Source organism: Vigna unguiculata, chromosome 6 (assembly GCF_037176805.1).
Source record: "Vigna unguiculata cultivar grain cowpea cultivar isolate G323 ecotype 2 chromosome 6, ASM3717680v1, whole genome shotgun sequence".
Lineage (NCBI taxonomy): Eukaryota > Viridiplantae > Streptophyta > Magnoliopsida > Fabales > Fabaceae > Vigna > Vigna unguiculata.
Window position 1 is genome coordinate 38,339,700 of NC_140797.1, and position 24,414 is coordinate 38,364,113.

At 32.4% G+C, this 24,414-nt stretch overlaps 3 protein-coding genes across 4 annotated transcripts; 1 reads left to right on the forward strand and 2 right to left on the reverse strand.

Annotated features, from left to right (window-relative positions):
• The first annotated feature begins 896 nt into the window (after positions 1-896).
• Positions 897-8,156, forward strand: LOC114188184 (sucrose nonfermenting 4-like protein). The gene is made up of 14 exons (XM_028076738.2): positions 897-1,042; positions 1,144-1,501; positions 1,656-1,743; positions 3,018-3,185; positions 3,887-3,994; positions 4,099-4,158; positions 4,310-4,399; positions 4,884-5,018; positions 5,900-6,044; positions 6,127-6,300; positions 7,194-7,257; positions 7,355-7,424; positions 7,501-7,618; positions 7,702-8,156. The coding sequence occupies exons 2-14, from the start codon at positions 1,377-1,379 to the stop codon at positions 7,791-7,793; spliced, it is 1,437 nt and encodes a 478-aa protein (XP_027932539.1). The 5' UTR covers positions 897-1,042; positions 1,144-1,376; the 3' UTR covers positions 7,794-8,156.
• Positions 8,157-9,204: 1,048 nt separating this feature from the next.
• On the reverse strand, positions 9,205-13,970 carry LOC114188917 (zinc finger (Ran-binding) family protein). The gene is made up of 5 exons (XM_028077587.2): positions 13,254-13,970; positions 12,828-12,945; positions 12,095-12,447; positions 11,654-11,752; positions 9,205-10,784 (listed from the first exon to the last, which is right to left on the reverse strand). The coding sequence occupies exons 1-5, from the start codon at positions 13,832-13,834 to the stop codon at positions 9,524-9,526; spliced, it is 2,412 nt and encodes an 803-aa protein (XP_027933388.1). The 5' UTR covers positions 13,835-13,970; the 3' UTR covers positions 9,205-9,523.
• A 763-nt stretch (positions 13,971-14,733) lies between these two features.
• LOX1 (lipoxygenase 1) lies at positions 14,734-20,149 on the reverse strand. Of its 2 annotated transcripts, none has more exons than XM_028076728.2 (9): positions 19,902-20,149; positions 17,827-18,128; positions 17,464-17,704; positions 17,004-17,342; positions 16,800-16,885; positions 16,584-16,691; positions 16,178-16,482; positions 15,801-16,064; positions 14,734-15,652 (listed from the first exon to the last, which is right to left on the reverse strand). In XM_028076728.2, the coding sequence occupies exons 1-9, from the start codon at positions 20,056-20,058 to the stop codon at positions 14,899-14,901; spliced, it is 2,556 nt and encodes an 851-aa protein (XP_027932529.2). In that variant the 5' UTR covers positions 20,059-20,149; the 3' UTR covers positions 14,734-14,898. The 2 variants fall into 2 exon arrangements, with proteins under 2 accessions (XP_027932529.2, XP_027932528.2); XM_028076727.2 differs by having other exon boundaries at positions 17,827-18,134.
• Between the last annotated feature and the right edge of the window lie 4,265 nt (positions 20,150-24,414).

A 24,414-nucleotide genomic window follows, 5' to 3' on the forward strand; every position in this document is an offset into this window, starting at 1 on the left:
ACTGATCAAAATTTAAAATCATAGTTTTGAACAAATATAAAGGTCAAGACATGATTTAAACTAAAATTAATTAATTAAAAAAATGGAGATATGGTAGATTTATAATTTAAACATTAAAAAAAATTATAGGGTACAAAACAAAAATAATTATAATAGTTAAAAGTATATTTAAGTCTAAGGAATACTATAGATAGCTCACACTCCTATTCTCCCATGGTTCTTCCAATCTAAACCCAAAAGATGTTAATTTTTTTTTTCAAGGTTTAGCTTTAAACTTTTCATATGCCAAATAATTTCTTTTAGATTTCAATTTTTAATTGATTTTAAGTATTTCTATTTCCATTTTTTCATTCAAATTAATTTTACATATTTATTCTATCATTTCGAAATATTTATCAAATGAAAAAAAAAAATCATATATTCCTATTAGTATGCAGTTTTTAAAACAGCTGATTAAACTATTAGTGATGATATGATCAAACTGTTATCAATAATTTTGTTGTGTCAGTATATATAGTTTAAGTTTTTTTAGTATACTCTTTTACGTTAGTACGTGCAATTGGAAATGTAGTTATTTATACATGAATTTATTTTATTTCGTAGCTCATGTTTCTTTATAATAACACTTTGTGAACGGTCAAATAGTTTTGTTATACACGAAAATCTATAATAATTAAATAATAGTATGAACGCATTGTAACTTAGTATTTAGAGTTGGTGAAATTAATGAATAAACATTTTATTTTATTAGATGGTGTTGAAATGAAATTTGAATCACATAATTACTTCCACTGCACACTGTATTTTTTTCTCTCCCGTTTCTCTTCTCCTTTATTCTCTGCCTGCCATTTTTATTATTTTTTATTTATGAATTTTATTTATTTAATTAGTGCTTCCCCCTCTTCCGTTCTCATTTTTCGTTCTTTCTCTCTCTCGTTCTCTCGCCCGCTGCATCACAAACACAATCGTTTCTCTCTCCTTTTGACCTAAATCATCTTCTGCTGATTCCGCGCATTTGCCTCTGACGGATTACACCCAAATTGTACTTACCTTTTGAGACTCAATGGTGCTATGATAATTATTACTTATTTTTTAATTGGCGTTACTGTAATTTGTTGATTTTTTTTTTGTTTTTTTTTTCAGGCGGTGAATTATCGATCACGAGGTTTCGATTGACATTGCTGGAGATTTTAAGCTTTTCGTAATTGGTATCGGGAGTGCGGTGTTGATTGGGAAGGGGCACTGCATGTTCCATTTGTAAGGAGAGGGGGTCCTCTGCTGCGAGGATTCCCGGTGTTGGTTGTTCAGATTCGTGGCTTTGTTGTTCGAAGTTGGAGAGGTTCTCTAAATATTAGGTATTGAATTTGTTGGGGGAAATGTTTGCTCCGGTTCCGGATGGGGCATGTGAGGGAAGTGGAGTTTCGGGATCCATTTCGATTCCTCAACGCTTTGTGTGGCCTTATGGAGGAAGAAGGGTGTTTTTGAGTGGTTCTTTCACGAGGTATCTTGTTTATTACAACGCCACTCAACGTTACGATACTTGCTCTTCGTTATTTGGTGTTATGGATGTGAATACGGGATTTTGTGGTTTTTTGTTTTTGTGATGTCAGGAATGGGAATTGATTAATTAATGTTGACTTGTATTGTATTCGCAGATGGTCAGATCATATAGCTATGTCTCCGATGGAGGGGTGCCCTGCTGTGTTTCAAGTTGTTTGCAACTTAATGCCGGGGTTTCATCAGGTTGTTTTGCCTATTTGAATTTGGTTGGCTAACACGAGGAAATAATCCTCAGTATGATTGGCACTTTTACATCGTTTACTTGCATGTATCATGTATGTACGTATCTATTTGCTTGATGGCCGTTATGTTCAAAAGCACGTGCTTCTCTTTGAAAGATCAGTACGAGGGGATGATCTCGTCAAATTCTGCTTGCTGATCTTGCTGGGAAAAATGAAAACCAAATAAGAGAAATGCGTTTGTAAATATAGATTGTGTGTTTCTTAATTTAGATTTTGTGGAAATTGGTAAGGAACCCCTTGGTAATTTTAAACTTTCATTAATTAGGAGTTTGTACCAGTAATTTATGGGTAAAAGTTGGTATGGCTTTCATGGAAGGCAAGGAAGTAGGTCTTGCGACGTTGGAGCTGTTGTAAAGAGTGAACAGTAAACATTGATGGTTGGGTAAATGATAAAACCTTTGGGTAATTTGTGTCATTTTGACTATTGAGGAAACCAAGCAAGCTTGTTTTCTCAGAATAAGGATGGTCAATTGTGTGGTAGATTAGACTAATGTATTTTAACTCTTTAAGTTTATTATGACTTAGATTACCAATCAGACTATCCTCTATCAACAACTATAATACATGGGTTTGAAGCCTGTCATATCGCTGGAGCTGCCAGCCTATCAATTTTAGATGATCTCTATTTGACTTGCAGCTATTTCCTAAATTGAAAGTCTGTATAGGTTTTGTACTCTTGTTTAAGTTACCTTGGGAAGAGTTAGTTGATCCTTATTCAAATTCATGAATAAATGTTTAATGTGATAATTTTGCTAAGTTCTACCAATTCTTTAGTGTCACTAAAATGGTTTGCCATTTGTATGATTGTTTTCCATATTCTCTTGGGAATTAATTTTCTAATTGTGGGAGATATAAAATTTTTGATAGCTAGATTGAAGAAGTTTCGCAGGTTGGGTTTGTATTTTGTTTTATCAAGGAACAAATGTTGGATAGAATAGAACTCATGCTCACATTTTTTGGCACATCCAGATTTGTTTATCCATGTTTTTTTAAATGTTCCATAACTTGTATGTATGTAAATATTAATTTAATATTTGATTTATCTATGTGGTACTTTACTTTCTTTCCTTTCACAACCACTTATAGTGTTAGTATGTTTAATATAACCCATCTAACTGTGATGTTTTAGGAAACGTTAAAGTACTTCTAAACACAATATGGAAAGAGTAACTGATTTATTCTGACAGGGAAAATCTTGTTTCCACTCATGTGCAGTACAAATTTAATGTAGATGGTGAGTGGCGGCATGATGAGCAGCAGCCATCTGTAAGTGGAAGCTGTGGAGTAGTGAATACTATTTATTTAGTGAGAGAACCAGATATCTTACCTTCAATTTTAAGTAATGAAGCACCTGGTAGATCCCAAATGGAGATTGACAATATGGTAAGTTTCCTTTCCCCCATTTGCTGTTATTATATTTTTTGTGTTTGGATAGTATTCTCATTGAGACTGGAGCTTGACACCTGTGACTACTCTTTGCAATATCTTACAAAGTGGTTTAGACCTATCTCAACCCTATACAAAACCGACTTTATAAGGGGTAAGGATTGCCTCCACCGTGTACTGAATTTTGTTGCTATCTCTAGTAAATGTGGAACTTAGATTTTTCCTAATAGGATTGCCTCCATATATAACATCTCAAAAAATGGTTTTAGGTATTATTTAATCTTACATGGTGAGGAATGACTTTGCTATGGGAATATTGCATTCCTGACTTTACATTTCGAAGAATGAAGTTGTTAATCTTGAAACAAACACACTCATAATGTATGGCTCTATGGTTAAATTTTCTTTTAAGTTGCAAACCTTATAACAAACACACTAATAATGTATGGTTCTATGGTTAAATTTTCCTTTAACTATTCTATACAAAATTTAAAAAAAAATGACGTCGAAAAGAATTGGACTTTTAATCTTCTTTTCACTTTGAATAATTAAACATCTTAAATTTTCTTCATATGAATGTCATTTCAAATAGTATCAGATTTCATACCTTAGTTCTTAATTTATTGTAGTCTTAGACTATATGCAGTACAAATTTATTGTACAAAAAGGCTACTTGACATGACCTCATAATTTAACAGGAAGCTAATTCCAGGATGCCCGTGTCTGATCTGGTGGTCTCTCGCCAGCGTATATCTGTATTCTTGTCTACACATACGGCTTATGATTTGCTTCCTGAGTCGGGGAAGGTTTGAATATTTTACCTTCTCAATTCCCTCCCCCTTATTCAATAAGAATGTGAAATTTACTTTGCTTTGACTAATTTTTCTTGATTGGTTTATTATCATTGCAGATCATTGCCTTGGATATAAATTTACCTGTGAAGCAAGCATTCCATGTTCTTTATGAACAGGTTTTCCCCGCCTCTTTATTCCATTTATTACTGGGCTTCCCCCTCTTTTCCTTTTAACTTGCACGAGGGCACATGCCCATGCTTGTGGAAGTTATACCCATCTGCACGTATGAGTTTACCTTGTATGAATATGAATGCAATTTGCTTTCAGGGCGTATCTATGGCTCCTCTATGGGATTTTAGCAGGAGTCAGTTTGTTGGAGTTCTTAGTGCAATGGACTTCATTCTAATACTGAAAGAGGTTTGTGGGGAATAAAACATTTATGCAACTCTCCTGTGCCAGTTTTTAGTAAATGTCATGATCCGTGTCCTATAAAACATAATTTTATAACATTGATATTTTAAGGTACTTAAGAGCTGGTCACAAATTGATTAAAGTAAAAACTTATAAACTGGTAAAAAAAATGAAAATTCTAAAAGAATCTTGTTACTGTCATTTTTGGCTAATAATAAATCATTTATTTAACTGCTATAGAATAATTTAAAGAGGCATTTTTTTGAAAAACCTTGAAAGTATTTGCATTCTTGAACCTCGTTGGTGCTATTGTCTTTAAGCAAATATCTTCTAGGCCTTCCAATGTTAGATATGCATGGTTTAAGAACCCTCATGTTGTCATCATGATCGTTTGTTGTTGCCTTTTCAGCATCTAATATATGGTCTTATAATGGAATTCTTGAGGTATATTTCTTCAAATTCAGTAGTTATTTGACAAACATAATTTCAGCTGGGAAATCATGGTTCGAATTTGACTCAAGAACAACTTGAGACTCATACTATAGCAGCCTGGAAAGAGGGAAAATTACAGCTACGCAGAACAGTTGATAGTAATGGAGGATCACATCCCTGGCGATTTGTTCATGTAAGTGCTCATGAGCAGTTGTGGTAAATTCTGTGTTTTCTAAGTTATCCATCCAATTTCATACTGTGTAAGATTGTCAACTTTGTAAGCAGGCATATTCTGGAATGCATTTGCAACATAATTGATGAGTATTAAGTCCTAGACAATATGAATATCTTGTAAGACATTTAGATATGTATATACCACTGGTTCAATTTACATTCTTCTTAATGCGTAAGTTTCATTTGGTTTGATTTTATAAGAAAAAAAATATACAATTTAGTTCATAGCTTGGGCTTTTAAGCGAAACATTGTGTACTGAACCAAACTGAGATTGTGTTTATAGTGTATACTCTTGCATGCATACACTTGTGAGCAAAAACAAGTGAGACAAGATCTTATTGGAGAAATCATACTAGAGTTTAGAACTGAAAGTTTGTCTTGTCATTCTTGTAAGCTGTATGTAATAGATATATGGAGGAAGGGTGAGAGGGAGATAAGACATTTGTTTTCTAGTATATGTGGTGTATGCTGTTGTGGCTATGATAGAAGGATACTATACCAAGTAATGAGGGCTATACTAAGTTAAATCTAAACAGAGAAAGAAAACTACCATTGAATTAGGTGATCCATATAGTCAACTTCATCTAGCGGGATGAATTAGGTAATAGTGTTACTTCTCTCAGTTATCTTTTTCTTCTTTTGTTGTATACTATTTAGTGATTTTGTTTAATATAAATCTTTAGGTTTATTTTGATATACGTGATGATGTATTAGCATTTTACGTTGAAGAAAATGCATATTAGTCTAGCACGGCATTCTGATTATGTTTCTAGATTCCCCTCCATCTATAAGAGGGCAGGATGTGAGCTTTAGTCTTTATGATTGGATATTTTTTCTAGGCCGGACCACATGAATGTCTAAAGGACGTGGCTTTTAAGATTTTGCAAAACAAGGTGTCAACCATTCCTATCATCCATTCTTCTTCAGAGGATGGTTCATTTCCTCAACTGCTACATCTTGCTTCCCTATCAGGAATACTGAAAGGTAAATTTCTGGTCAATTGGTTATAGATAAATAAATGGTATGGAAGTTTGGACTTGGAAGTGATGTGGAGTCAAATTTTCAGGTATATGCAGACATTTTAAGCACTCCTTGAGTTCTTTGCCCATTCTTCAACATCCAGTGGGTTCAATACCTTTGGGTGTATGGATGCCTAAAGTTGGGGAACCAAATGGACGGCCACTAGCAATGCTGAGACCAAGTGCTTCTCTTGGTGCTGCTCTGTCAATGTTTGTTCAAGGTGATCATTCTTCTGTGTGAAGTTAACAAGGTGTTTGTTCTAGTTAGTTGCTGAGTTACGGTATTTTCCCCTAAAAGATTTTTCGTGAAGGTTTCCAATCCAACTTCAAATTCACTTGTAGGGTATTCTTTCAAAGATCTTTCTGTAATTGGAATAATTATATCAATTAAGAAATGGAACACAATTGAAAGGGAGGTTTGTGCAGCCACGGGGTACCTTTCCTTTGTGCACTAACCAATAGAAACAATAAATTTGTTTGGCAGATATTATATGTTGGGACTCAAATCCGAAAATATAAAAACTTAAGTTTGACTGATTCGTATGGAGTGGTACTCAGCATGTCTCATTAAGAGTTTTTCAAAGTAAAGTTTCATTTCATGAACACATGTGATTGTTATATTTGTTTTTGGCCAGAGGGATACATTTGGGGAATCGCTTTCACTGAGGCCATAGGCATTTTTTTTTTCGTGATTTATTATGTGGTTAGATATGAACCTTGGGAGAACCACACTACGAAGGCTAGCTGTTGTAGTTGGAGAATCCAAGGCCTTATAAACCCCACACTTGAATCCCATACTTCGAATGTGAGACTCAACTCCATACCTTGGTATTGATCCTAACATATTATTGATAGCGGTGCAGAATTGAGTGTAATTACATAGCATTTTTGCCTAGTTTATTGTATTCCATGTGAATATTTGAAAGAGAGATTTGTATTGGAAACTATGTCTATCATACGGCAGAAAGTTTTATTTGTATTGAAACCAATGAACACGTGGGTTTATTTTTACCATATCTAGTTGTTACATTACCCAATTACACAATCAATACTAAAAGTAATACATAATTACCCTATTCACATTGTTTTTAGCAAATCTACTTTCTCTTTGCAGCTGAAGTTAGCTCAATACCGATTGTGGATGACAATGATTCTTTGCTAGACATTTATTCAAGAAGGTGGTATTTCTTTTCTCCCCCTTATGTCCCATGTGTATGATTTAAAGGTTTCCTCCAGCCTATATGAAATCTCCCTATTATTTTATTTTACTCTCAGCGATATTACAGCATTGGCTAAAGATAAAGCATACGCTCGGACATCTCTGGAGGAAATTAGTATTCACCAGGTGATCACTGCGTGATAGATAGTACATTTGTTTGTTACCAAAAACTGGCTCTAAATATTTACACCCATGGTTGTAGGCATTGCTTTTGGGACAAGATGCAAGTTCTCCTTATGGGCTTTACACCGGTCACAGATGTCACATGTGTTTGAGATCTGATTCGTTGCACAAAGTGATGGAGCGGCTGTCTATTCCTGGTATTGTTTTCTTTACTCATTATTACGAAAAGGTAAAAAAATGAGAGTGGTTTGTTGGTTCACCAACTTGGTTCACTTTACAGGGGTTAGAAGACTTGTGGTTGTGGAGGCTGGGAGCAAGCGCGTGGAGGGAATTATTTCTTTAAGTGATGTGTTCAGATTCTTGTTAGGGTAGTTGTGATGTGAAGGAGACTCCTTTTCTTGTATTTGCACTGCTTTTCTGAGATGCTGTTGTCCTGCTATGGTATGCTTTTTTAGGATAGAAGAAACTGGAGAGAAATTTCTGTAAATTGAGGATCGCTTTTCTCTTTCTTAAAAATCTCAACTAAATCGTTTCTCCTGTGTGCCGGCACATCTGCAATACATGTGTCCAGTGCTAATAGAAATGAAGGAGAAACTGTGAAAACAAAATAAAAACAGAGAGACTAGGAAAACATGAAAATATATATAGCCCAATGCAGCACCCACCATACCCTGCTGTTGTTGGTTCCAGTCGGTTGTATCGTTGTAATTTAAGGGTCTTTGTCTTCTTTTTCCATACCATTTCCCCTCATAACTCCATTTCGTAACTCTTAACTTTCTTTTGCTCCATTTTTACATGCTTAATAGATTACGTTTTTATGTTTCAATTTTTGTGTTAAATTCAAATATTAATTAACTTGTATTTTTATTTTGATGAATACAAACTAAAGAGGTATTTTAGCAAATCTAGTCTCTTTACCTCAACAACTTGTTATTTTGACCCCATACTAGCTGAAACAATTGTTGTCGTGATTTTGAAAGTGAACAATCCTACAACTTAAAGAATTTTGTCCTATTAGCTTCGTAACTTTGTATAAAATTCTCACGTGGCAAACAAAATAGTCCTTGGGAAGACTTGGGTTGATTACAATTTCTTAAATTTATCTAAGACTACGACGTTTCTCCTAAGACAGTTAAATTGAATATGCATTGCGTCCCTTCCTTGACTCTGTTCATCATTTTGGAATAGTAAGAAATTGCCCTCTTTTTTAACGTTTTCAACAGTGATGCACTATCCCTTGTCATATTAAATGTTCATGTACAAAAATACTAGTTAAAAGGATCACTTCTTATGACGTTTTTTTCTACTTTTAAATTTTAATGTTATAACATTTACCAAAACAATTTTTTTAACTTGTTTGCTATTACCAGTTTTTTAAGTAAGCAAACACGGATCCTTATGACTCTCAGTACTGTGAGTGGATAAATTTAATTCAAAGGAAAAAAACATTACTAAAATATTAATTATGAATTGAAAAGTTAATAACATTCACGGTTTTTTTAACCGTCTTTATACACATTATTTCATTGTTTTTCTCTTGTAAACACAACCAATTTCTTTGTTTTCATTATATACTCCTTTCACACTTTTACAACCTTAATACAAGTTCTAGTAACAATTTTTCATAATTGTTATAATAATTCAGTTTTTTAATTATATTATGTTCTTCATATCATAATAAAAGTGAACACGACGGTGAGATACTCACAGAATTACTGCAGACTGAAGGTATTCTCATTGATACCCTTCAGTTACCCTGAAAGAGAATTAACAGCAATAAATGTCACGAACGACTCAATTTTTAAAATTGGTATTTGATCTCGGCTAATTCAAAATTTGTGGCCTCTTTAAGTTTCTTTTCACTTTGCTGTATGGTGATGGTGTGTACCACAGGCAATTTTGTTGCAAACTATAACTGCATAGCAGGGCACAACTGCTTGGCAGGTTAACTTGACCAAGCCAAAACTTGACCACCTAACTGTTATTGGAGGAGAAAGTTTGTCCATGGTTTCAACTAATCTCATGAACACTGACTGATCTTTATGGCCATCATTGTATCACATTTGTGTTTGGCAATTAGCAGTATTCATGGAGCTGTGGTGCTATCTTTCAATTACACGCCTACTGTTTCTAAATTCCCCAGAATCCTTCTCATCCATTCTATATTTATTTAACTTTCCTGTGCCATGCTCCCTGTCTTCGAATCTATGCCAATTACGGTCATTTCCTCGAGACCCTCTACCATTCCCAAAAGACTGCCGGAATGATCCACCACGGCTGTTTCCTCGGGACCCTCTGCCATCACCGAATGATCGTCGGGATGGACCATCAAAATCTTCAAAACTCTTCCTGTTACGGCCATTTCCTTTGGAATCCCTACCATTTCTGTAAGACTGCTGAGACGATCCTTCAAAATCATCACTGAACATATTTTCTCGGCGGCGACTGATAAACCCTGAATTCCTGTTTTTGGTGAAGTTTCTTCTCTCGGAATTGTGCCTATTCCCGTTATTCTGTCTGGATGGATTAAATTTGTCCCCTTTATTTTTTCTGAATGAATATGCCTTATGTATGTCATCATCCTCATCAGAGTATAAGCCAGCACCATTGTCATCCTCAGATTCAGAACCAAAGCTTAATTTCTTAGATGGACCTCTGCCATTTCTTCTTCTGCCAGCACCAGAAACATTCCCAGATTTGAAATTGGAAAGAGTGGACCGTTGTTCTTTTGTAACAAAACCAAGTTCATCATCCTCAGATCCCGAGAATGATGTATTCTTACGAATTGACCGGTGCGGTAGACTTCTTTGAGAAGCTGTTCTGTGACTGGTGTACCTTTCATCATCACTGCCTTCAATATCGTCTGACTCTGACAACTTTTCATCTTCCGAGAAATTACTTTTAGATGTTTCTATTCTTTTACTACTATTTGGAGTAGTTTCTAGCTCATAACTATCAACATCATCCTCATCCTCAAAATCATCAAACCCTATTCCAGGCTTATAAATATCACGATTAGCATATTCTCCATCAGGGGATCCTCGTACTCTGTTGTTCTTCTCAAGATTATCTTCCCACCCTCTATGATTTCCATGTTGCGCATTATTACCTGAAGAGAAATCTTCATTTATGGCATGAGTATCTGCATACTCAAAAGCAGCCACATCGGCACCATCTGATTCATTGTCATCAAAGTCAAAATTCCAGGCATTGGAAACCTCTTGTCGGTTGCCCATCTTATCTAACTTAGGTTTGGAACCCGGTATCCTATCTTGCATCTTATTCTCCAAAAATTCATCAGCTGGGCGCTTACATTCACAATGAAAACATACCATGTTCCTCCTGTAATTCAAGAAGTTGCATCTGCCAGACAAGATAAACAAGTCAAGCTAAAAACATTTCAGCAATAGAATCTTCAGGGATGAACATCAGCGTTACAAAAGTTTGGCAAACATAATTTTGCATGTTTTTAGTGTTAATCATATCACAACATCATGCTTCATACGATCACTACAATTAGGGATGATCCTGACAACGTCCTAGTATCTACCTACCCACTACCCGCATGAAAAAAATGACCAGAAATATTTATAGATATTTCTGGTCATTTTTTTAATTCTAGATAAGATTATTTAAAAATAATTCTTTAACACAAACTCAAATAAAAATTAGACCTTAAAGTATAATCTAAATAAATTTGCATAACAAAATATTAAAAAAATATAATTAGTCTTTCCCAAAAAAAAATACAAATTTAAAAAAATCATACTGCAAAGCATGAACTCAAATAAAAGTAATTTATTAAAAATAAATTTAATTCCATAAGTTTAGATAAATAAAAACATAAACTTAAAAAATCAAATTCTGAACAATTCTTAAATTTTTAATGTTTTTTCACCAATAACTTTGTTTTGGTCATTTCATTCTTAGAAAAATATTCATATAAAAATCTCCAACAATGGGCCGTGAGTATCTTCAGTTTGGATACCATGATAACTATACTTATCCAGTTAGCAAGTGGACAAATCGAATACTAGTTTATCCTTTACGGGTACCCGTCATCCATTGCAAATTTTACTTGCTAGACATGTAACCTTAAATTCTTTTGTCATCCCTAATTATATAATTGCCAGCTATTCATGAGCACGCACTTGTAACAGAAAGAAAGAGACAGGGGACAGAAGGGCTGTAACAGTGAAGGTTAATGGTAAATTGAAGGACTTTAAACTTACTCAGGACACTCCCATTCTCCTGGCAGCAACTGTCTCTTGGGACGCTTGGCATCACACTGTAAGCAAGCAGTATTCTTCGCAAAATTCATGAATTCACACCTAAGAAGTGTTCAGTAGTATGGTAAGTCAACAGCAGGAAAATAAAAGACTATATGGTGCTATCATCCAATAATGACTAATCCATGCACAATTTATTCCGTAGCCTAACCCTATACATTGAATTACCAGAAGGAAGGGAAAAAAGAAAAATTGACTATCGACAGCTATCAGGGGTTAGCCCAAAAATAAAGGCAGCCTGTTCAAAAGGAGTACCAAACATAATAAATTTGTTAAAAAAAGGTTTTCAAATTGAAATTCACTTGAAACTGAAAGCGGCCACTGGTCAGTTGCCAAAACTGTAATTGTTATAGCAAAATAAATCAGAGAGATTCAGGGACATACTTAGGACATAGCCAGTCCCCTTTTTTCATCTCAACATCATCCCGTCCTATTCGTCTCTTTGGAGGAGGAGGTGGTTGTTTCACTTTTGGTGGTGGTTTTTTAATCACAGGAGGGGTGAGATTTGGATCAATGGGAACTGAACTGAGCTTGACAACCTCATGAAGCAATTTACGAACCACTGTTTTCACAGACTTCTGCTTAAGAAGTGACTTATTGATGACTGAACCATCAACAGGATCAAAACCAAAAGTGAGCAGGAGCCGCATGACATCAAGAGTCCGTGCTTCATCCTCTTTGTTTGTTAGCAGATACGCCCTTTCACAACTGTTTCTCAAGCTGCAGGAACTACAGACCTGATATCAATGAATTTCTCATCAAAATTATACAAAATATGTACTCAAATATTGAGTAACGTGTTATGGATTAAACAATGAGCCCAACGAAGAGAGATGGTAAAGTGTATCTAACAAAGAAAAAAGTGGCATGTGTGCATGAGTAGGAGAGGGATAAAAAGAATGCCAGCAGAGAAAAAGGAGTTTCTTTGCCGCCAATCACAAATACAGGCACACAGATACAGATTTAAATATCTAGTGTCGGTTCTATGGCCTAAATCATAATTTCCATTCACTTACAACTGAAGATGGAACAAGAACTCAAAAAACGAAACTTTCCACATTCATAATTCACACAACTATTAAAAAAAATGGCACCTAATAAATCATGCTACACTTACATCTCCTTCGTCAAGGTGAGCATGCTTTCTTAAAAGTTTTGCAGAGAAAACCACCTTTCTGTCCATAGTGGGGCATCCATAACCAACCAAAACTTGAATATCCTTCCTCGACAAGGACCTGAAATCAATCATCTAAGGTTTCATAATTGTAGCGCATAGAATCCTCCCTTAGACATATTCCTCAACAAAACAAAGCCATAAGTAACAACTACAGCATCACTGATAGCATAATGCCTTTGTAAAATGTCAATCAATCAGAAATAGCCCTGAACAGCAATATCATTGGGTTTTACAATAACCATCTTAAAAGTCATTTCTGAAATTTTATTAGTTAACAATGTAAAACCTTAAACAATTATTATCCCTATTGCATAACCTAACCCATTCAATCACGAAAACGAATTCAACAAAATTGGCTGCACAAACCTCAATATATCAAAACGGTCTCTTCCGTGATTGAGACACGCCATGTGAACGCTCTTGAAATCCTTGGTGAAATCAACTCCTTCAGCAACCACAGGCGGACTGAACCCTGAGTCGAGGACCATTTTATCCTCGTCCATCCTTCTGTGGTCGAAGTAATTCTGGTGCACGAGCATTTCCATCAACTGGATCCACTCGGGCCATGGGTGCACCAGTTCCACAGCCTTCATCGGCGGCAGCTCCGGGGGGGTTTCATCGGCGACGGAGAGAGGCGGCGGCTCAGGTTGGGCGTCGCTTTGAGGGGGAGCGTCCTTGGATTGGCGCCAGGCTCGAATGCGCTGAAGCGTTTCGTGCTTCTGAGAACGCTCTTTCTCGATGGCATCGATCTGATCGAAGACGAAGCTGAGACGCGCGGAGAGGGAAGAAGGTTTGGGATCAGGGTTAGGGTCTGGTGGGGTTGTGGAGAAAGGTTTAGTGAGAAGGTGAAAGAACGAAGAAGAAGAAAAGGGTTTAGGGTGTAGAGAATAAGAAAAATGAAAGCGTCTGGTTAGTAGAAGAGAGAAAGCACCATAACCATAACCCATTACTTAGACAGCAACAGTGTTGTGTTTGGGATTATGAGAGTATGGCGTTCCGCTACAAACTTAAAACCTCCATTGACACTGTCACAAACCTTAAACCCTACTACTACTTTGTACCAAAGCCTCTCATCATTTCCATTTTTGTTTTCTCTTTTTATTTCTTGTATTAGATTTCCCATGCCTTTTATAGTTTTTAAAACCTACGAAAAAAAATTAAGGATATTAAATATTAACTAATATTTACCTGAAAATAGTATTTCTATTCATGATTGTGATATGAAAACCATCTTATGCCAATTCCGCAGAATAATAGTTACTATTCTTTTCATAATTTTATTTTCATTACCTCAAATATTGGTTTGACCACAATTGGACATACGAATTATTGATTAACGTCTCCAAATGATTTGATCGTAAGAACATTAGTTATAATCAGATAGTTTTACATTTTCTGTACCCAACAATAGACAATATATCACTTGATAAAAAAAATATAAAAAAAAACTCAGGTCACTTTACTTTCTGAGGCGAATCAATTCTTCAAACTCAGGTCACTTTACTTTTCTTATCAAAATATATGAGATGTTTTTCTAAAGACACTTTTCGAAACAAACTTCTTGATTCAAACTTTTCAAATATTTCTGGAACAAAATATTTCAAAATAGTAGGATTTTCGTAATATTTCTAAATCGGAGTAACATAGTTTAACAAAGTTTTTCTTACAAATTTTAATAAATTATATATTTGGATAGAGAAATACAGTTTTATTACTTTATCTTAATTAAAAAATAAAAAATATTAATCTATTTTAATTCTATGGAAACCTTGTCTGTCAAAAACAAAGTTTTTTTAAAAAAAAAAATTCTTTCTAAAACATATATGAGAAACTTTCTGGAACAAACTTTCACAAAACAAGATTTTCACTGAATCTAATATTTTACTATCTCTGTTTCTTATTTGTCTCAAATAGCTCATGAGATTATAAAGATGCAACAAAAAAAATACAAAGACTCGCTAACAACAATGATTATAAATGCGGTGATAGCGATGACTAAATGCAAGCCCTTCTAAATTGCGACACTGTTGGGAATTCCCATGCCAGTGAGTCCAGTTTTGCTGCTAGGATAGAGCAAAGTGTATGGCATGTTAACCGGTCCAACTCTGTTTCTGTGTTTCCCATCATTGTTCATTGTCACAATCCTTTCTCCAATCTGAGCCAGCTTTTCCCCAAACCTCTCAAACGTTTTCAATGGTTCCACATCAGAAGTCCAGTGAGGAGTTTCTCTCTGTCCAAGGTACACCTCATCAGAAGAGTGCTTAGACAATATTTCTATGAGCGAAATGCCTATAAGGGTCTGCAACTGTGCAGTGATTGTTTTCAGAAAAGCCTTCTCAGGGTTGTTCACAAGTTCATCATATTCAGGAGTTTCTTCCTCAGGCATGAATCTTCGGCTTATGGTTGGACGGTTTGGAAGGAAACCTGCATAAGGGTATTGGCCAAAGTTGGTGGATGCATGCAGAGCTGAAGCAACCCATATGATGATAGTACACACTTCTATGAGGTTTTCACGAGTCTGCATCTTTGGCCACCAAGGCTCGTTTTTCTTGTCACCGTGACCCTCCTCTCTTAACTCCTTCCACCAAGATTGTAGTTCTGGATCTTTTTTAACTGTTTCATCATCTTTGTAGTAAAAGGAGCAATATTCCTGAACCCAGTTCTTTATGGCAAACCAAATCTCTAACCCATCAACAGCGTACGGATAATCCTCAATCACAAGTCGAAGGCCGTGTTGAGAACTTGAATCTTTAACAGCCATTCCTCTGTTAGAAGCAATAAGTATCAGTTCATTAATATCAAATTGGATATATAAGTTGATGTTATATGTTGGTTATCATGATTTGGATCACTGAGTAGTGAGTGTTTAAAACAAACCATTAGTCTAGTAATGGTGTTGTGCATGTGTGGTACCTCTTGATGAGATCTGTGGGTAATGCTTGGTCAGGGAAATTCCAGTTCTTGTAAATCAAAGATGACATCTCCATGGAATACTTTGATGGAAAAACTGTGGCCTCTACAAAGCCACCAGCGTTGATGAGGATTTGTCTTGCTAGTGCATTTATGTTCATGGTGTCACGAAAGTGTGGATGTAGAAGTATATGAATAGGGTGAAGCACGCTGAGCTGTCTGTTTGCAGCTATTATGAATGGTTCAATCACTGCATGAGTATGCAACCTGTGACAAATGAAAAGATACAAAAAAATTGTTTTCAATGAAAGATTATCTAAGATGTTATTTATTTATTTTTTTTCTGTTTCTTCATTATCGATGAAGTTATAGTGTTATACCAGTGGGTAATAAGCTGATGATAGCCTGAGTCGTTTACTGCTACATAAGCTTTAGCTAATTGCCAGATGGAATTTTCAACACCTTCATCTGCAGGAGTGTAAACCTTACTTATGACACCATATTGGTCTCCTTCAGGGTGTGGCAAACTCAACTCAATAGCCAATGGCTTTAAAGTTCCATCGTTTTGCAAGAAAAGAATTGTTCTGCTGGCATAAGTCTTTGTAGAAGTGGAGTTTATCCTCCTCAAATATGGTATTAGTGCATCATGGTGATCTAATATGAACAACTTCTTGTGTTTGATAGCCTAATGAACCAAATATGAATGTAGCAGCAACAAAATCAGACCATCAAAATAAACAGTGAATTAACTTTGTCAACAAAAGTTCTAACTAACTTGAAAGTTACCTCATCTACTGTGAGTCCATCCATGTTGCTCTCAATGTTCTCTTTTTGTATTGTACTGGTTTGGTTACCATAGACTTTAGCATCTAGCTTACTTGCTGGTGGAAATTCCTGAGATTTATTTTGGATATTGTGAGGGAAAAGATAATAATCAATTAATTTTACCAAAAGATACTTGATAATTTTCACAAACATATGGCTAAAATCACTTGCTCGTACTTGGAGGCAGCGAATGATAACAGGGTTTACACCAGCCAACATCTCTCTAGCAAATTCTTCATCGGTTCTCCATGCAGACTTATCTTCTGCTCAAACTCATTATAAGAATGTCATTATCATATGATAGTGATTTACAAAAAATACCTGAGATTTTCAGGTTTCTTTGCCAACTCATTATAATGTGAAACTAAGTAAAGAGAATACCTTTAATCACTTGAGGCACAGGAAACTTGAGGAACCTTTCACCATCAGTTCGGAGAATTTCTTTGAGAAGCTCTGCAGGGATTTTATCTCTAACATTCTTAAGTATGCCTTCAGGCACCTTGATTCCACCTTCATAGAGTTTAAACACATCTTCAAAGCTATCAAACTCATGAGGGGTGCTGTCAAATAGAGATTCCAGCTCAGGTTTGAGAACTTGAACTATGGACTTCACTGCACTAGCAAGAAAGTCTGACAATTTCAAGTGTCCAAATCTTTCATCCCTCGGAACATAGATGTCCAAGCTCATGGCCAAATTCAATCTACTCTCACTCTTGGCATCTGCTAAAACAACAACACCATATCAGAAATTTAAAACTAGAATACCAAAATTCACTTTCTAAAACGTTTTCAGCTAAATTGGACTTAAATGAACACCAAAGAAACACATGAAAAACTTAACCTGATTTTGCCGGTGGTCTACCAGTTCTTCCCCTTCGAGGGTATGGATATTCAGAGGACCCTCCCAGAACTGGACGAGCATATTGTGCACCCTTATCTGGATCACTCAAATCATTGTAGTATGCATAGTCATACACCCTATCCCACTCTTGCAGGGTCCCTCTTCCATCCCCTCTTAAACTCTCTAGTTCTTCTTCTCTATACTTAAGAAGTGGTTGTGGCGTTTCACTTGGAAGGTATACCTGCATACAATACATTAGCAGTAATCAAACATGTAACTAGTAATTCACAATTATGTGTGGGGATTAACTATAGTGGTTAGCATGGCTTAAAATCCTTGCATGGCATGTGTTTGATGATTTACCTTGTTGCTGAAGAAAATGCGATCCTTTTTATACTTATGTGCAGGGTATACCCAAGAGTTGCAGTTAAAGTGGATGACACCATGGCCTGGAACATTTTCAAGTGTCATGCTTTTCAGGTAGAACTCAGTGTGATGATGGTTTCTTATTAAAAAAGCTCCTGGGGTTCCTATAGAATCATCATCATCATCATCCCAATCGAATGTGACCCCAAATTCTGATTCACCAGCGGTCAAGGGTGTGATTGTGGTGATCCAATCTTCCAAATATGCAGGCTTTCCAAGTTTACCTTTCATCTCGTTACCTTCAACTTGATTACCATAATTACATGTTAGCTAAGTAAAACCTCATGCAAAGAATGAAGAATTAAAAATATGGATAATTTTCAATTGAATTTGATACACAGAGATGATCGACAAAGAAAGTTAGGCTTATGATCTTTTGTACAGTTTAAACTTAGAAGAGCTTTTATACATAAGTAATACCCTTTTATTGATAAATAATTCTCAGCGGCATTTTTGTCATTCATTTTTAAATATTCTTTTATTAGTTTTGTAAACTTTAATTTGTATGGGCATTATTAAATAGTATTTACAAATAAAAGATGAGAGAATATAGCCTATTTTTAAGTTTGTAAATATGGGGTAAATAAACTAATATATATATATATATATATATATATATATATATATATATATATATATGTATGAAAACATTAATTACGACAGTTCTGTATGTATGACTTGTCTATTCTTTTATTTTTAGAATTATTTGTGAACTTAAATACACAATTTTCACCGTATTTTTTTAATTGTGTTTTGTTTTTATTTATTCAAATTCATTTTACACGTGTCATCACATGTATGTTGCGCAATATACATAAAAATGTACCAAACGGTTAGCACGTGCTTAAACTTATGTAATTTTTAAATTCACCACTTTTTTGTTTTGTTTTTATCTATTCAAATATCTGAGTTGGTTCTTTGCTCATTAAATTCATTTTTACACGTGTCATCACATGCATGTTGCCCAATATATGTAAAAATGTACCAAACGTTTAGCATGTGCTTAAACTTATGTAATTTTTAAATTCACCACTTTTTTATACTGTCAAAGATCTTTGCATTATAGCAAACAATTGTTCGTAATACATACAAAATTATTGAATATGCTTTACTAAAGATATAATGTTATTAAATCTTATTTTCTTACAAAATTCCTTGTAGTCAACAAAATCAATTTTTTTTAATGAAATTGACCTTCATTTTTTAAGTCTTCCAAGAAAAGAAGTAAAACTGAACAAAACACGTAACTTCGACCCCAAGTATTCAGGATACAACGTAGAAATTCATATTTAGATTCCTTTGGTTGTAATATGAAAACTATTCTCATGATCTTTCATCTTAATTTTCTGAATCTTCATGTGTAATTTCATATAATCTGCATAAAAAAAAATATTGGGTATTTAATTTAATCTTTTAAATTACTTTTATAAAAAATTCATTAATCTTGCCTTTAACTTGCATGTTAATACTTGATATAATTTTTGTCTGTAAAATGCTTACAATAACTATTTATGTAAACCAAATGTACTTAATGTGCTTCAATCTTAAATTTCATTAAACAAAGTTGCTTAACTTAAAACAATGTTAACAATCCCATTAGATACTATTAAATCAAATAATACAAAATATTAACACTTACATGTCTCTCTTTCTTCCAATAATAATACGGTAACAAATTAAAGATTTTTCTTAAATTTTTTCATAAACATGGTGTTAGGTTTATAAGGAGGAGTTCATCGAGGAGACACAAAGACCAATAAGATCTGAGTCTAATCACATAAGACATTGACATCACTCTTAACCCAAAATTTTAAAACAATGGGCTTATGAATCGTTATTCTTATATAGTATTCTACTTCCTTATTCTACTCAACTTAGGACTTAAACTCATACTTGAATTCCTAACATACGGTAAAAAGTAAAATTTTCATGGATGAGATATTGGAGTAAAGCAACCAAAGACTAGATATGAATACAGATAGATAATTTGTACGAAAAAAAAAAACACTGACCAGGATGAGCATGAGAAGCGCTTATGAGTTGAAGAGAAACGCGTTTTCCCATAAACTCATGAAGACGATCGAGCAAGGAGGCACTGAAATCGTTGAAGTCCAAAACATTTTTCTTCATCAATATCACTCTCCCTCTCATTCTATCTCTTTTGTTCATGTTGTTTTTTTCTTCGACCAGATTGCCAAACACGGTCTTCTTCTTGACGTGCTTTTATCTCAGAAGTTGCAATGAAGAAAAAGGGAAGAAACTGTTGATGCACCAAGTTGTGCTGTTGTGTATTTATAAGCTATTGTAATTTTTTTTATTTTTTTTTTCATTTGAGAATTTAGGAGTAACTTGCCTTAAAGTTGTCTTTTAGCATTTGTTTGTTTGCTTGGAGTAGCGGTGAAAAGTTAAAGAAACAAAAAACAAATGTAAAGTAAAATTATTTTTATTAGTTTGATTATTTCAATGCAATATTTTTCTTTAAATTAGGATATTTAAAAATATTAAATCATTTTATGTAAAAATAAACAAAATTAAATATTCAGAAATATTTCGATATACTGATCATTAGAGTTAAATAATTTCTCTTTGTAAATAGAGTATAGCTTGTAAAATAATTGGAATTATTTTATGTAACTTTTTATAATAACTCGACGTAAACATAATTTTTAAAAATATAAATTAAAATTAGAAAAATATATATATCAAAAATTTAAAATAATATGTATTTTAAAAACAACAAATTAAAGTAAACTACTCGTTATTTTGTATATTAATTATTTATTGTAAGGTTAAGTATGTTTTTAATCCTTCTACTTTTAGTAAAAATTGAAATTAGTATTTCTTGAAAATTTTGAATCAATCTAATCTCTTATCTTTAGAAATGCATGTATTTAATCATTTAAATTAAATTTAAATTTTGTTAAGTTTATTTGACGTTTCAAAATATATCTCAACTAACACCGAAACGAAAACGTGTGTCAAACGGTGTGTAAACAAATTAAAATACTATAATGAACTATATTTGAAACATCAAATAAATTTACTAAAATTTGATTAAAATGACTAAATTCATACATGTACATAGTTGATGAACTAATTTGTTGAAGGTTTCCAGGGACTAATTCCAATTTTCATTAAAAATTGAAAGACTAAAAACATATTTAATATTTTATTGTATTATAATAAATATTAATACAATTTAACTAAATAATGGAATATATTAAAAAGTTTATTTGTTATATAAAACATAATTATTTTTATATAATTATGTAAATAACTAATAAAATATTTATAATATAATTCATGAAACTTTTAACTTAATTGATTATATATAATATATATTTTTCTAATAATTAAGATATAATAAATTATATCTTCAAACCTGGATTAACTTTTACGGAAATGTTTTCACAATTATACAAAAAAGTTAAATTTAAGAAACGTCTTTCGTTTTTCATGTTTTCCAACATTTTAGCTTTTCCGTATCTCCTCATATATATCTTTGATCACTGTTGGTGTTTCCAGATGTTAAAGTAAACTACGCAGTAATTAAATTTTAGATATAAAATAAGAGGTTAGATATATTTATAAAATCTATTAAAATTAAAATTTATTTTTATTTTAAATTTGTATACATTTTATTTTCAAATTTTAGAAACAAATAGATATTATTTTCAAAATTTAATTGTGTTGAATTTTTTATTTGTTAAATAATATTTTAGATTAACGTATAAATTAGTGTTTGACACATTAACGTCTTTTTTATGTAAATGTTAGTTAGCTTCCTACTTTTAACATGTAAAAATTTAATAATATTATATTAAAAATATTATTTTTTAAATTTGAAAAAAAATTATAAATTTTTTTGCTTTTATATTTTATATAATTTTTTCAATTTTATCTTTGTTGTTTGCATTTTCAAATAATTTTGTGCTTCAACTTTTGTAAAACATGACTTCAGTTTATACCATATATTGAAATATTTAACCCAAATTTATATCAACAATACATTAAAAATTATCTAAAATATATAATTTAAAAATAATTTATTACAATTACAAATGTTGATAATTCAATATAAATGATTAAATAACGGCATAAAAAAGTTATATTATTAACTTGTTTTGATTAGTCTTTTATACAGTGAAACGTAATGCATGAGGAAAGTAGACTACACACAAGTTTAAATTGTTTTTTCCTATTCATATAATTATGTATTTTTTGTCACATTTTTTCTTTAAATATTACTTATTTTTAAAGAAATCTTTGTTTACAACTTCTCCTATGACAGTTTCATCTTAGATAAAAGTCACATATTATACATTAAGTAGCAAGTTTTTACACGTATATTTTGCAGATCTTCTATTACTTATTCTACTTGTCAAGTTACTATACATTTGACATTTTCGTATCAATCAAAACATTGTTTAATCAAACTTTAAGAAATCAAAAACACTGTTTATAATCAAACATTTAAGAAAACCTATGACTAATATTAAATAGTGTATAATAAACTTTTTGCAATCTAAAAAGAATAAGTTTTTAGATGAATCCCTCTTTATTTAAAAAAAAAAAAACATTTACACGTATAAAAGGATGTTAATCAAATTAATTTCCTCTTATTATGATAAATTTTAATCCTCTTATGAATAAATTTCAGCAACCAATGCACAACCCAAAAAAAAAAATGTAAATTTCATTTAAAAAATTATAAAAAAAATGTTCTAAATGGATTTACGTAACTGATTTCTTCAATTCTTGGATATCAAGGTAAATTGGAAGCCAATGTTTAATTTTTCTTTTTCTTTACAATTTTTCTCACAATCCTAACCCTATTTACATGGCTATTTCATCCCTTTCGTTTTCATCAATATAACTATTTCTATCACATCTCTTACTGTTTTGAATTGACAAAATCAGTATTTCACGCGTTTGTTGACTTCAAATAATGGTAATCCTCTTCAATTTGGATTGCAAGATTGTAACGAATGCATACAAAATAATTATATTTTGCAATTACTTTATAATAATTATATTGTTACCCATTTTACTAATACTAATATTATTGAAAACATGTGTTTACCTTTATTCTTATGATAATAAAAAATAAAAAATATATTGTTATAATTATAGAAATAAATGAATTTGAGTTGTTTGGAACAAGTCCGGCTGCATGGTCCATTGTCCATCCACCAGTGTACTTGTGAATGAATGTATTAACTACTTTCTTCCTACAAGTTCGGTGGGAGAAGATGGCAAATAAATGACATGATTATTGCAAATATTTTTTCAGTTATTACTATTTTTTTAATATGAGAAAGAACTGAAATTGGTTTTAAATAATTTAAAACAATTACACCTTATTTTCACTATTTATATTCCTAGTTAAGATTACGATTAATTATTCATTAGATGACGAAATAATGGATTATGAAGATGATATATGACTATCTTATAGTCATTCTAGAAGAATATAGATGAAAAAAAAAAGTATAAACACTTTTAAGAAAAAAAAATAAAAATTAAATAAACTTGTTCATAACTTAAGATTGATTTACGTATATAAACCCTTATGTTCAGTTTTTTAAAATTTGTTTAAACTTGTGTTGTACAAAGTAACGGGACTTGAAAAAGAATTTTAGGAGGTTCGAATTATATTTTTTATATAGAAATTATATTTTTAATTTAAAAAGAGTTTTCATTTTTTCATACACAAACACACATGTTAATATAATAAAAAATATATGATAATAATATATATAAAATTGTAACATAAAGTTTATCATAAATAATAATATATTAAAGAAAACAAAAGTTATTTAGAGAGTGTTGTTGTATGCTATTTCAAATTCATTTTATGTAATTCTAGGAAGTTTAGAAACTTGTTTATTATTTCGTTCAATTTTTCGATTTTCGTGAAGTTTTTAAAGTTTAGTTGATGTAAATACATTTTTTCTTCTTCATCACAAGTCTTCCTTTTAAAAAGAATCAATTATTTTACTTTTTATCATAATTTTTTTAATATAAAATTGTTACATCTCACCTACTTAGGGAAGGATAAAATTATGAGTACTCAACTTAAATCTCAAAACCAAGACTCAATATTTTAAGAAAATTAACAATTTATAAATGATTCATTCCCTTAAAGTGGATTCCTAATATTATTCTTCCTTTACCTAACATCAAAGCCTAAAATGACTCTATTTACACAAAGAAGAGGTTTAATCAACAATTAGAACATGATTTTATGATCTCTAACAAATAGAGATATGTCTAGAGTGTAAAAAAGTCACATATAAACGAAAAACATACACTAGAGAGGGAAAACATGGTTTTTAAATTTAAAAAATAAATTTAAACTAAATTAATATAAATAAAGTGATAATAAATAAATATTTTTTAAAAAATATATAGAATATAAAAAAGAAATCATTAGGGGAGCTATGGCTCTCCTCTGTCAACAAGAAGATTTGTCCCCAATTATATATAAGTTACTTTTAGTTTAAAAGATAATTTGTTTAAATT

What these genes read in the sequence shown, in the direction of transcription:
- LOC114188184 (XM_028076738.2), top strand. Translation starts at nt 1,377, where the DNA reads ATGTTTGCTCCGGTTCCGGATGGGGCATGTGAGGGAAGTGGAGTTTCG. An exon ending in TGCTTCCTGAGTCGGGGAAG is followed by an intron (nt 3,995 to 4,098) that starts GTTTGAATATTT and finishes TTATCATTGCAG; the next exon opens with ATCATTGCCTTGGATATAAA. An exon ending in TCCATGTTCTTTATGAACAG is followed by an intron (nt 4,159 to 4,309) that starts GTTTTCCCCGCC and finishes ATTTGCTTTCAG; the next exon opens with GGCGTATCTATGGCTCCTCT.
- LOC114188917 (XM_028077587.2), bottom strand. Translation starts at nt 13,834, where the DNA reads ATGGGTTATGGTTATGGTGCTTTCTCTCTTCTACTAACCAGACGCTTT. An exon ending in GGGGACTGGCTATGTCCTAA is followed by an intron (nt 11,753 to 12,094) that starts GTATGTCCCTGA and finishes AACACTTCTTAG; the next exon opens with GTGTGAATTCATGAATTTTG. An exon ending in GGAGAATGGGAGTGTCCTGA is followed by an intron (nt 10,785 to 11,653) that starts GTAAGTTTAAAG and finishes CTTGTCTGGCAG; the next exon opens with ATGCAACTTCTTGAATTACA.
- LOX1 (XM_028076727.2), bottom strand. Translation starts at nt 20,058, where the DNA reads ATGAACAAAAGAGATAGAATGAGAGGGAGAGTGATATTGATGAAGAAA. An exon ending in TAGACCACCGGCAAAATCAG is followed by an intron (nt 17,343 to 17,463) that starts GTTAAGTTTTTC and finishes TTGTTTTAGCAG; the next exon opens with ATGCCAAGAGTGAGAGTAGA. An exon ending in TGTGCCTCAAGTGATTAAAG is followed by an intron (nt 16,886 to 17,003) that starts GTATTCTCTTTA and finishes GAGTTTGAGCAG; the next exon opens with AAGATAAGTCTGCATGGAGA.